General features: G+C 40.1%; 1 protein-coding gene across 3 annotated transcripts in view; it reads right to left on the bottom strand.

Moving 5' to 3' along the window:
- Positions 1–12118, bottom strand: part of slc35a3b (solute carrier family 35 member A3b) — a 39145-nt gene that overhangs the window by 11564 nt on the left and 15463 nt on the right. For all 3 annotated transcript variants that reach the window (XM_016513796.1, XM_016513797.1, XM_016513795.1), the window contains 2 exons: positions 9965–10223; positions 3479–3633 (listed from right to left, as the gene is read on the bottom strand). In XM_016513796.1, the coding sequence (XP_016369282.1) occupies positions 3479–3633; positions 9965–10175 (366 nt within the window). In that variant the 5' untranslated portion in view covers positions 10176–10223. The remainder of the gene's footprint in view (positions 1–3478; positions 3634–9964; positions 10224–12118) is intronic.

A 12118-nucleotide genomic window follows, 5' to 3' on the forward strand; every position in this document is an offset into this window, starting at 1 on the left:
TAAAATTGCTTATTTCTCTGGATTTAAACATTCTTCGAAACATTTGGGATAATGTAAGTACACAAGTCAGCAAAATATATAACACCGTTCTAGTGGTTTTTGGATATTTTAATAAAAAAATCTTACATATTGTGCCTTTAAGGCAAGTCATTTTTTTAAAAATTCGAATTTCGAATATTCATCGAATTAAAAAAAAAAAAATCCACATTCCACAATTTAAGGTCTGTGTCAGCCGCAAATATTTATCACATTTTCTAGAGGGACATCCATCAAGCGTTGCACTCGTGTCTCGCAGAGAGCGGCATGTTTGGAAAGCCATGTAAAATTAATGCAAGTTAAACTTTTAAAAAACATGTCTAAAGACGTTATGGCGGTTTTTCCCCATCCCACAGTATCTCATGTTTTTAAATGAAGAAAGTAGCCTACTCTTTGTGATTGGTTTTCGGTCCTTTGTATTAAACTATATATACATGCATGGTTTTTTTTCTAATTGTTTAAGCAACTTTATTAATTATATATGGTTTATAAACATTATTTTAAACATTATGCACTTTTTTTCAAAGATAGTCGTGTTATTTTATTACACTTTGAAGAAACGTGAATAATATTTTGCTCGATGCGCCCTCTTGTGGCCTCGGGAGAGAAGCCAAAAGCTTTTTTCCCCCTAACTGAAATTATGCCTTTTAAATTCGAATATAATTCGAATTTTGATAATATTTAAGTAGAAAATTCAAATTTAGTTTTTTTGTCCTTTTGACAGCCCTAGCGGCTATCTTTGAAACGCCTCTCACGCAGCTATTTCAGTCATGCACGTGCAGCTCCTATCTCTATTCTCCAAAACTGTTCACCAAGCTTACGATTAAATTTCATATTTGAAATCACCAATGAAATCTGACAACACCTGTCTCATAAAGGTTGTTTTTTTTGCTCAAATAGCGTTTAAAAAAAGCGTATTTTTCAGGCTAGAACAGTCAAGTGTGCAAGTGCAGTCCTAAGCGCACGTCTCAGAACGCTGACTGTTTCTATAGCAACCGGGACTTCTAACGGCAGCTGCAGTGATGCGTTGACTTTACCGATTAGCGATTGGCTCTTTTACTCAGAAGGCGGGGCTTCGTTCAATAGAGCGGCCATATTGAACGTTGCATTTTTTCCCCATTCAAAACCATAATATGAGTGACACGTCTTGGGTATTCTACTGTATAGTCTCTGGTTTGGCATCACAGCATCGTTGTTTCCAGGCGGAACTTTAAAGAACGGGACACACACGTCTCTCAGAAATCCTGTATAATTTAACCAATCCGATGACAACTCCTGAAGCGTTTCCAATTTTGTGTGCCATATGCATCAGACGTTCAGCCAACGGTCCATGGGCGTGACGTCTGAGGCTGAGACTAGGTGAAAGTTGGCTCCTCAGTCTGATAACAATAAGAATGTGCACTGACGCAGACGTTCCAGAGATAACAGTGTGCTAAGCAAAGTTTCTTACAGCGCTTTGTGTTTTCTGTTCTTAAAGCACTCTCCCTCAAGGAAACTTAAAGGAAGCATATGTCTCAAGATCATTTCGCTGTCAGATAAGCGCTCTTCTCGGATCACTCTGGCTACAGCTGCGCTTTCCTGCAGTTGTGAATGCAGTGATGGACAGCTGTCTTTCCTAAGTCCACTAGTGTTTGGATTTCATGTGGTAAGTTGTGGTGAATTATGATAACTCAGTTTCACTGATTAATTTGATCAAAAGTAATTCCATTTTGTAAGATGATTTAGTAAGATCATTTTGATCAAAGTAATTCCAAACTCCGCGATGATGATGATGGTGACATTCTGTGATCAAATACAATCAACTTGTTAACACGCTCCACAGCGCCACCCAGTGCATTTAGTTATAACTGACTTCTAGTTTGTGTGCTTAGGATTTATTATGTATTCCCTGCATTTACGGCCAGCAAAGCAACACATAGTAAAATTCGAATAGTGTTTTAATTTGTCAAATAATAATTACAGATCGAATACTCGACTATTTGTGCACACTTTTATGTGTTTTTACTTTGGGGCACCAGACCAGTTCATTTCTTAGGAGAGCATGTTTACTATAACTATTATTTTCTATAATTTACAGATTTTTATTTTATTTTACAACACTAGTAATGGTTAAAATGTATGGAAGCCCATTTCTGCCCCTGAATAAAAAATAAAAAAGGTAATTGCGACTTTTTATCTCACAATTATGACTTTTTTTCTCATAATTGCGTGATATAAACTCGCAATTGCGAGACAAAGTCGCAATTCTGAGAAATAAAGTCAGAACTGCTAGATAAAAACTCGCAATTCTGACTTTTTTTCTTGCAATTGCGAGTTTATATCTCACAATTCTGACTTTATAACACGCAATTGCGAGTTATGAAGTCAGAATTGTGAGATATAAACCCGCAATTCTGAGAACATATCAGTCTTTTTCCCCCCCTCAAAATTGGACTTTAACTCGCAATTGCGAGTTTATATCACGCAATTCTGAGAAAAAAAGTCAGAATTGAGAGTTTTTATCTCGCAATTCTGACTTTATAACTCGCAATTGTGAGTTTATATCATGCAATTCGGAGAAAAAAAGTCAGAATTGAGAGTTTTTATCTCGCAATTGTGACTTTATAACCCGCAATTGCGAGTTTATATCTCACAATTCTGTGAAAAAATGTCAGAATTGTGAGATAAAAAGTCGCAATAACCTTTTTTTATTTTTTATTCAGTGGTGGAAACGGGCTTCCATAAAAATGTGTTTGTGTATATAAGATAAAATTAAAAAATAAACAATATTTAATAAATAATAAATAAAAAATAATTTCACAGTGGTGATTTGGGGTCCCACTAGCGTCCTGGTTGGCCCATATGACTGCCTGGCATACTCTGCATACCCCCAGTAATAGCACCTCTGACGGCAATGTAAATACACAACAGTTATTTCCATGGAGCATGCACAGTTCTGTAATGTTTGCCATTCACAAAATTGTACGCACAACAAACATTTGAAATAGAGTGACAGAAAGAGGAATACATTGGAATTAAGATTTCACTAAATTAATGTAGCAGTGTCAAAGCTAACTATATATACATACAGATATATTTATAACAATAAAAAGTGTTATAAATTGATTATATTTGATTATTTATTATATATTGATGTTTGGCTCCATTTTGAAGGCATAAATTATGGGATTCAGGGAAATACAATGCTGTATATCTTAAGTAAACAAATGTTTATAGGTGGCATTCCAAACATTAGTTATATTGCATAATATTTCTTTAAATAACATATATATGATAACATGTTTTAGGGTAATGAAATGTATTATTAAGATTTTATTTACTCAAATCAATACTCAAATCAATTATTATCAAAACTGAAAAAAAAAAAAAAGGGGCACGTGGGCCTCTGGTTTCTATGAAACTCCCTGAAACTGAAACTTCCTCTGGATTTGTGCTTTCTCACCTGGTAGGTAGCTGCATCTAGATTTGATAGAGCCACATAGAGCAGGTTGTTCTGAAGGGTGTAGATACCTGAAGGAATGGCCAACTTCAGGGTTAGCAGGGGCTTGTTGAATATTTCCTCCTTCAACACCCGATTCATTGCACGAACACTGAAATCTAAGAGGCACACACAGCACAGCACATTAGACAGTGAGCCTATGCAGCGAGACACAACTCTCCTCTTCTGCTCTGAGCTCCTGACGAGAATGAGAATTCTGTTTCAATGATGTTACCAGAAAAAAAATACACCAAAGGACGCTGAATATTGTGCTTGTTTTCGTAATGACATAAAAAATAAAAGTAATTGCAATTTTTTCAATTCTGCAAATCTGAGTTTACAAATTGCAGTTCTATTTGTTTCCGCCACGGAATTTAAAAAAAAGTAAATTGCAACTTTTTATCTAACAATTTGGACTTTTCTTCTCAGAATTGCGAGTTTATATCTCACAATTGTGAGTTAACATCTTGCAGTTCTGAGTTTATATCTCACAATTCTGACTTTTTTTCTCTTGCAATTCTGAGCTTATATCTCATATAAACTCAGTTTTGTGAGAAAAAAATGCGAGAATAAAAGTCTGAGGTGATGTAAACTCAGAATGGCAAGAAAAAAAGTTTCAAATTGTGAGATAAAAAAGTCACAATTATTATTGTTTTTTTTTTTATCCCGCAGCAGAAATTAGCTTTGAATATACACAGTAGAGCCACAATGACATAAATCTCAAGAAAAGACAAAGGAAGGACAGCGATACGGACTGGACAGTGAAACCTTGGATGAAGACAGATAAATATCAGTCCCTCCAGGACATCTAATAGGAAATGTCAGATGAGCAGATGAGCAAACACTCTAAAAAATACATCTTGCAGATGTAAATGCAGATGTCAAATAGACGTCTCTGTGATGTTCGTGGGTTATCAGGTTTTTTTTTATTTTTGCTGCTGTTGTTTCATTAATATTAAGGACACTACAGTAGACCTACAGTAATGCGCGGATCCAGTACTGACATGCATCCCAAAGTGTTTTTCCCCAGTTTATTCACTTAAGACATAACCGATTGCATTCTAAAAAATTTGTAACCCAAGAGCTGGGTAAATATAGGAAAGAACACATTTTGGGTTAATTTTACCCAGCAAATTGGGTTGTTTATTTAACCCAGCATAATGGGTTGACTCATTTTTACTATAATACTAGCTTATATGTGACCGTGGACAACAAAACCAGCCTTAAATGTAAATTTTTCGAAATTGAGATTTATACATCATTTAAAAGCTGAATAAATACGATTTCCATTGATGTATGGTTTGTTAGGATAGGACAATACTTCATACATTAATTAATATTTATAGAATAACTTAATTCCTCTAAACTTTTGTAAAATACTCCACACAACCACTGGTTTGCATGATAACTTCCTTTATTTACCTTTATTTATATCACTTACAGCATAGCATATTTTATATAGTTTTAAAAACGTAGGCAATACATATTGCCTATATTTAAACTCGTTTAACAAGCATTAGAAGTAAAAATTAAACATAAAACAGAAGTAATAACACCCGCGTGCTTCGGACTCGCCACATCGTGGCCCCCCAGCCCCCTCCCCCTCCTGGAGGTGGGAGCATCGACTCGCAGCGCCATCATCCTCAGCGGTCACACCGTTCCCCAGTCACCTGCCCCAAGGACTGCTTCCACCCTCCTCCAAACATCGCAGACTTCGTGTCGTTCGGGCCGGGAGGAAGAGGATGAGGACTCAATGTCCATCTCGGCCTCGGAGAAAGAAGATTAGGCGGGATCGGAGCGTGACTGCCCTGACAGCGAGGGGCCCCCAGACCTCCAGGAGGATCTTGTGAGGGTCATGACGAAAGCTGTCCAGGGGCCGGTTGCACCAGCTGGACGTACACCCGGTTGTAAGACTAGGCTGGACGTAAATGGTGCTTCAAGTCGTGCGTAGAATTTATACCTCGGCGGAAGCATTGTATTACATTTATTATATTTTACTTAACCTTGATTAAATCTGTCATGGGAGTGTGCAGGGAGACTTCAGATATAAAAACGCGGACTTGTTAGGAAATGTTTACTCAACGTTGCACCATCTCGGCGTAGTGCTACGTCTGACACTAAATCTTACGCCTAGTCAGAGGTAGGTGTAAAGTGAAAAGTCATGATTTGCTCGGACATTATTCGTTTTTAGGATTCATGTCTGTTAGTTAATTATTACTGCAGACGTGACCTGTAATGTTTATGGTCTTTTCGGGCAGGATAAGCAATACCAATCGCGAAGCTCTGTGCTTATCCTACCACACTGTCGACACTGAATACAAAATATATTTCTGTCAAGCATGTAATAATTATGCAGTAAAATATTACATATGAACTGGGATTATTAAAAGAAACTGAACCATTTGACATCTTGCCCCGATGTCCACTAACAGCTCGTGAAGACTAACACGCAGGCCATATTCTCACATGGGAACGGGGCGGAGGCCAGTGGTTACGTGCGCACTCCCCCCATCGAGGTATCAGTTGCGGCGCACCTATGCCCTGCAGCGGCCAAGACCCTGGGCTCGGATATCAGCCTCACATCTAAGCCATGCAGGACCACTGCCCACCTCGCTAACAAGGCCTACGCAGCGGACGGTGAGGCGGCATCAGCGCTGCATGCCATGGCAGTACTGCAGGTGTTTCAGGCAAAGCTCCTGCAGACGGCGGAGCCCTCACACCGGACGCCGGTAATAACCTGCGCACAGCGACGGACTTCGCTTTGATGGCCACGAAGTGCGCCACTCAGACGATCGGTAAGGCGATGGGCTTCTCGTGTGCTCGACACACTCTCGGAGGCGTGGGCACCCTCCACGAGATGTTTGTATGCCCTAAAATGGGTAGTGTTTGTGAAATGGTGCTGTGATGCTCATATCAACCCGGCTGCTTGCAACGTGTCGGATGTTCTGCGTTTTCTACAGTACAGTCTGGATAGTGGATCTCTACCGTCAACTCTGAAAGTCTATGTGGCTGCTATTGCCTCGTTTCGTTCCCCGCTGGGCGGGCAATCGATAGGTAGGCATGCGCTGGTGGTGAGATTTCTTAAGGGGGCGAGGAGATTGCATCCCCTGCGTCCGCCTTCAGTCCTGCCCTGAGAACTAGAGGTGGTGTTAAGAGCTCTTTCACAGCCACAATTCGAGCCTTTAGCATCCATTGCTATGAAGGAACTATCTTTCAAAACTGCACTTCTTGCCCTCGCTTCGGCTAAGCGCATAGGGGATTTACATGCGTTTTCTGTGGACAGCGATTGTATTCGCTTTGGACCCGGTGACTGCAGCGTCATTCTCCGACCGAGACCGGGCTACGTTCCTAAATCCCTGTCTACTCCCTTCAGAGTGCAAACTGTTTCGCTCTCTGCCCTGTCTTCGGAGTCATCGACCTCGCGTGATGCGGACGCTCAGATTGTGGTGTGCCCCGTCAGGGCTTTGAAGACTTACATTGACCGTTCGGCTAGCTTTTGGCAGTCTGACCAGCTTTTCGTGTGCTACGGTGGTTGTACAAAGGGCCGGGCCATGTCAAAACAGAGACTTTCCCTCTGGATTGTGGATGCTATCACGGCTGCTTATAGGAGTCAATGTTTGGAATGCCCTTTCACATTAGGGCCCACTCAACAAGAGCTGTCGCCTCCTCCTGGGCGTGGTCAAGAGGTATGTCTATTCAGGATATATGCCTTGCAGCCGGCTGGTCTTCTCAGAATACCTTCGCCAGGTTTTACAAGCTGAATGTTCAGTCCTTAGCTTCCCAAGTGCATGATTCAAGTTATGATACCTCTATTCATGTGTGTTATCTGCCTCACACAGTTACTACTCTGCACAGCCCTCTATTGTTGTTGTTGTCTGCCCTGTACTCAGTGCAGCTCCTGTTATTCAATGTTTAATTTGATTCGTATACCATCATCACGTTATGTGTTATGCTGCTTAACACAGTTATCTCTGTGCAGCCCCCCTCTCAATACTGTTGTTGTTGCTTCTGCCCTGTTCTCAGCGCAGCCTACATTATTACTGGTCGGATATGCAAATTTAGTATACCTGGGTTTTAGATGCTCATTGGCTTATCTCCACCTATCAGCTGAGAGCCTGCCTAACAAGCGTCGCTATTGGTTATGGGAATTATGTGTGTGTTCTATCTCGCTGAGTGTGTAACTTGGTCAGGCTGCTTGTAGCCTCTCTCACGGCGGAATTGAATATCATTCCCATAGCGGATGGGATGTCTCCGCAATGTCTCGTGAAAGTTCGAAAGGGAACATCTCCGGTTACTATTGTAATCTCGGTTCCCTGAGTGCGGGAACGAGACATCGCGAAGGTCGCTGTGTTCACTGCTCGACCAGCTAAGAAGCGTTCAGTATTAGATTCTGACATAATTGTCGCATGCACCGCATTTTATACTGCCTCTCGAGCTTGTTAGTATTTGCATGCGATTTGCATACTTCGCGACAATTGGCCAGTCAATTGGACTGGCGTGAGCCAATAGGACTTCAGGAAAGGTTGGAAGGGAAGGAGTTCCCATAGCAGAGAAACCTCCGCGATGTCTCGTTCCTGCTCTCAAGGAACCAAGGTTACGATAGTAACTGGAGACGTTCTCCTCTCAGCTTCGGCAGTGACGAAAGATGAAGGAGAGGCTTTTGTGTTTTTGCCGTAGATAAACATACGCAATGGAAAAAAGCAGGCTCTGTTTCGCATTCATTTTTGTTTTTATGTACGGATTCAATTTAATATTATATTATATTTAGTCTTTTGCCTTCAATATGTTTGTATTTAGCGGCAAGAAAACTGATTCGCTGTCAACAACGACATCACTAGGCAACCAGTAGTGAGAACGCCCACTAACGACCTCATCGCCAACCCCTGGCGACATGCAGAGACAAAAGTTGCTGCTAGTGTGAACGCAGCTTCACACCGCGCCCCGGTATGTTGCTTTGCAAAAAATGTAATGATATACAGCACAGTAACGATTTTATAGATTAAAAACATGTACACAAACCTGTATTTTACCGAAGAAATGCATCAATTTGATGGCGCTTAGAACTGCTCTCTCCTGAAGAGGACGCAAAAACCCCACGATAAATAACTCAACCACTGGGTTATGACTGATCTAGCCCAGCAGGCACCGGACGTCAATACGTCATATTGACGTTGGACCCCAACGTCGGACAGACGTTGCATTTTGGTATTTGACGTCAGTTTGACGTTGTTTTAATGTTGGATTTTGGTTACTTTACAACACAACCTAAAAACAACAAAATATCTACATCAGCTGATGTCGGAATTGGACATCAAATTCACATTGACATTAGATGTTGAACTGACATTGAATTTTGGTCACCCAACGTCGCAACTGATATTTAACCAAATATCAACATCTTATGATGTTGTGTGCCTGCTGGGAGGATCTGAGTAACAAAAAAACTACCCAAACACTGAAAAAATAACCACAAAACCTAGCATTTTGGTTGACAAAATAACCCAGGATTTTTTTTGAGTGTGTGTTTACATGAATACTCGCCAAGACGGACATTTTGGTAAGCTCACGCGGCAAGGTGTGAAGCACACAAAACACAAATCCGCAGTCAGTCCGACTGACTGACTGACTGACTGAATTGAGTTCTCTTTCGTGTTTCTTAATCGCTCTAATGTGTTAATAGCTTTAAACCGTACTGCCCACTGAATGCTGTGCCTGATATAAATGAAATCTCTGTCGATACCATCATACCACCCAGCCATATAAAACAATCATCACTTTTACTTACTTCATTTTGCTCATGTCCAGCAGTCGTCTATCTCAGACAATGTTAAAGGGGTCATATGATGCGATTTCATTTTTTCCTTTCTCTTTGGAGTGTTACAAGCTCTTGGTGCATAAAGAAGATCTGTAAAGTTGCAAAGACTAAAGTCTCAAATCCAAAGAGATATTCTTTATAAAAGTTAAGAGTTAGCCACACAACAGCAGAAGTTCTTTTGTCATCTGTTGTTATCCGTATTTTATTATAAAGGCTACAAAACAGTCTACCCCCACTCTGGTGTAATGCATTAGGAAAATACTTTGCCGGTCCATGGCAGCTATGTGAGACTCTGGTGAGAAAGTTTCACTTTAATAAAATAATAACTTTAATAAAAATTAGGAATAATTCATTTAGTAATTATAATTTAGTTTTTTGTGAGACCTTAATTTTTGCGATAATTTTATGGTGTAATGGCGAATTATGCAGGATCTCCAAAAAAATTGACTTTTTTTGATATTGTATTGGATTCAGCGAAAAACTGGAGGCACTGTAAAAATTTATTAATAAATAAATAAAAATTTACATCCAAGGGCTTTCAAAAGAACACTGCTATCTAGAGATCTAATACATTACAGAGAGACTGCAGAACACTTTGGTTTTTACACATTAAAGTTGAAGAAGTGCAAACTCACTGTGGTCTCTGAAGACAAGCAGCATGCATGCGACAATCTTCAGAACTTCAGCACACACTACAGCAGATGATGCCAGGTAGCGCGGCCCTTCGGCCTGCAGTGTACGCGAGTAACGCATTGTCAGCACCAAGGAGGTGGTCTGCAGTACCAGCACCCCCAGAGAAACATACTTCAGTTGTAATGAGGTGGACAAGATGGAGATACTGGACATCACAGATGATTCAGAGACAGGGGACAGGGACGAGTGTCCCTGTTTAGTCTGAGAGAGCGAGAGAGAGAGAGACATCAAAGAGAGTTTATTAAAGCCTTTTACCTTTTTATATGACATAAGATATGTAAACATTTGCATATACAGTGGATATAGAAAAGAATCCCCCCCTTTAAAATAATCACATTTTCTTGTTTTGCAGTCTGAAATTAAGACAAACACAGTTTTTGTTTTAACCAGTTGTATTTACTCAGTGCAATTTTTAACATTCAAGTGAAAGATATAACACCAACATGTCAGAAAAAAAATAAAAAATAAAACAGAATCACTAGGTTGGAAAAAGGATCACCCCCTTGTGTCAGTATTTTGTTGAACCACCTTTTGCTTTAATTACAGTCTTTAGTCTGTTGGGATATGTTTCTACTAACTTTGCACATCTAGACTTTGCAATATTTGCCCACTCTTCTTTGCAGAACTGCTCAAGTTCAGTGAAATTTGATGGTGAGCGTTTGTGGACTGCAGTCTTCAAGTCATTCCTCAGATTTTCAGTGGGGTTTAGGTCTGGGCTCTGACTAGGCCACTGTCTGCTCAGTTTTGCTGTGTACTTTGGGTCATTGTCATGTTGGAAGGTAAACCTTCTTCCCATTGACAACTTTCTGGCAGAGGGCAGCAGATTTTCTTCAAGAATTTGACAGTATTTTGCCCCATCCATTTTTCCTTGCGTTTTGGCACAGCTCAGTCGTGACTGCATGTGGCCTTTCCTGAGGAGCGGCTTTTTTCTTGTAACCCTCCCATACAAGCCACATTTGTGGAGAATTTGTGATATTGTTGTCACATGCAAATAATAGGCTTCACTGTGCTTCTAGGCATTGATAAAGCCTTTGAAATTTTTTTGAAATCCATCTCCTGACTTGTGTCTGTCCACAACTTTATCCCGGAGGTCTTTTGACAGTGCCTTGCCACCCATAATTGATTGATTGCTTCAGTTGCACTACCAAAGACTGAAATGCTCCAGGAAAGCTCTTTTCATGCTGAGCTAAAAAAAAATGAACACAGCTGATCACAGTTTAAACAAAGCCACTGGAAGGCAAGCCTGCAACCTTTAGCCAAAAAAAGCGTAACGGCTAATGCTAACGCTTCCGCTTTGGCAGTACGTGGGAAAGTTGACCAGAAGCCGTTTTTTTATTTATTAAATTTTTTTGAATGGACGTCAATGGAGGAGAGGCTTCACTGTGCGGTGTAAACAGCTGTTGTGAGGAAACAGCTTATCATTTAATGAATCGACAGCCCATCGGCTAATCTTGAATATGTTTTATACTAAACAATACTTTTGGATTGAACTATTTTTAGAGTTTACACAGAAAAAAATGCAGTTTTATAAGAGAAGTCACTGACTTTTTGCGACAGGTGGGATTCAGCTTATGGCATTTCTCATTCATTCCTATGGTATCCGTAAACGGCGATTGAGTGTCGTACAACTCTGACTAAAATTCTATGACGTCAAGGCTGTAATGTGATTGGTTATTAAGGGACACGTGATCCAAGTTAGCCGTTACGCTTTCTCCAATAGTAAGTAATACAGACCCTCTCATCTCCCAATAGTAAGACAATCTCTGGTTGAAAGTCAAATGGCTTTGTGTGCCATTGAGAAGGTGATTAGTTACACCTGATTGAGTTTACAAGTCATTTTTAGGAGGGGCTGATCTTTTTTCCAACTCCGTGATTCTGTTTTTTAATTTTTTTCTGATATGTTGGTGTTTTATCTTCTATTTGGATGTTATAAGCTGCACTGAGTAAATACATTTGGATAAAACAAAAACTGTGTCCGTCTTTATTTCAGGCTGCAAAGCAACAAAATGTGATTATTTTAAAGGGGGGTGATTATTTTCTATACCCACTGTATATTTCATGCATATATATATATATATGTGTGTGTGTGTGTGTGG

Source organism: Sinocyclocheilus rhinocerous, unplaced genomic scaffold, assembly GCF_001515625.1.
Source record: "Sinocyclocheilus rhinocerous isolate Xijiao unplaced genomic scaffold, SAMN03320098_v1.1 scaffold2341, whole genome shotgun sequence".
Classification (NCBI taxonomy): Eukaryota; Metazoa; Chordata; class Actinopteri; order Cypriniformes; family Cyprinidae; genus Sinocyclocheilus; species Sinocyclocheilus rhinocerous.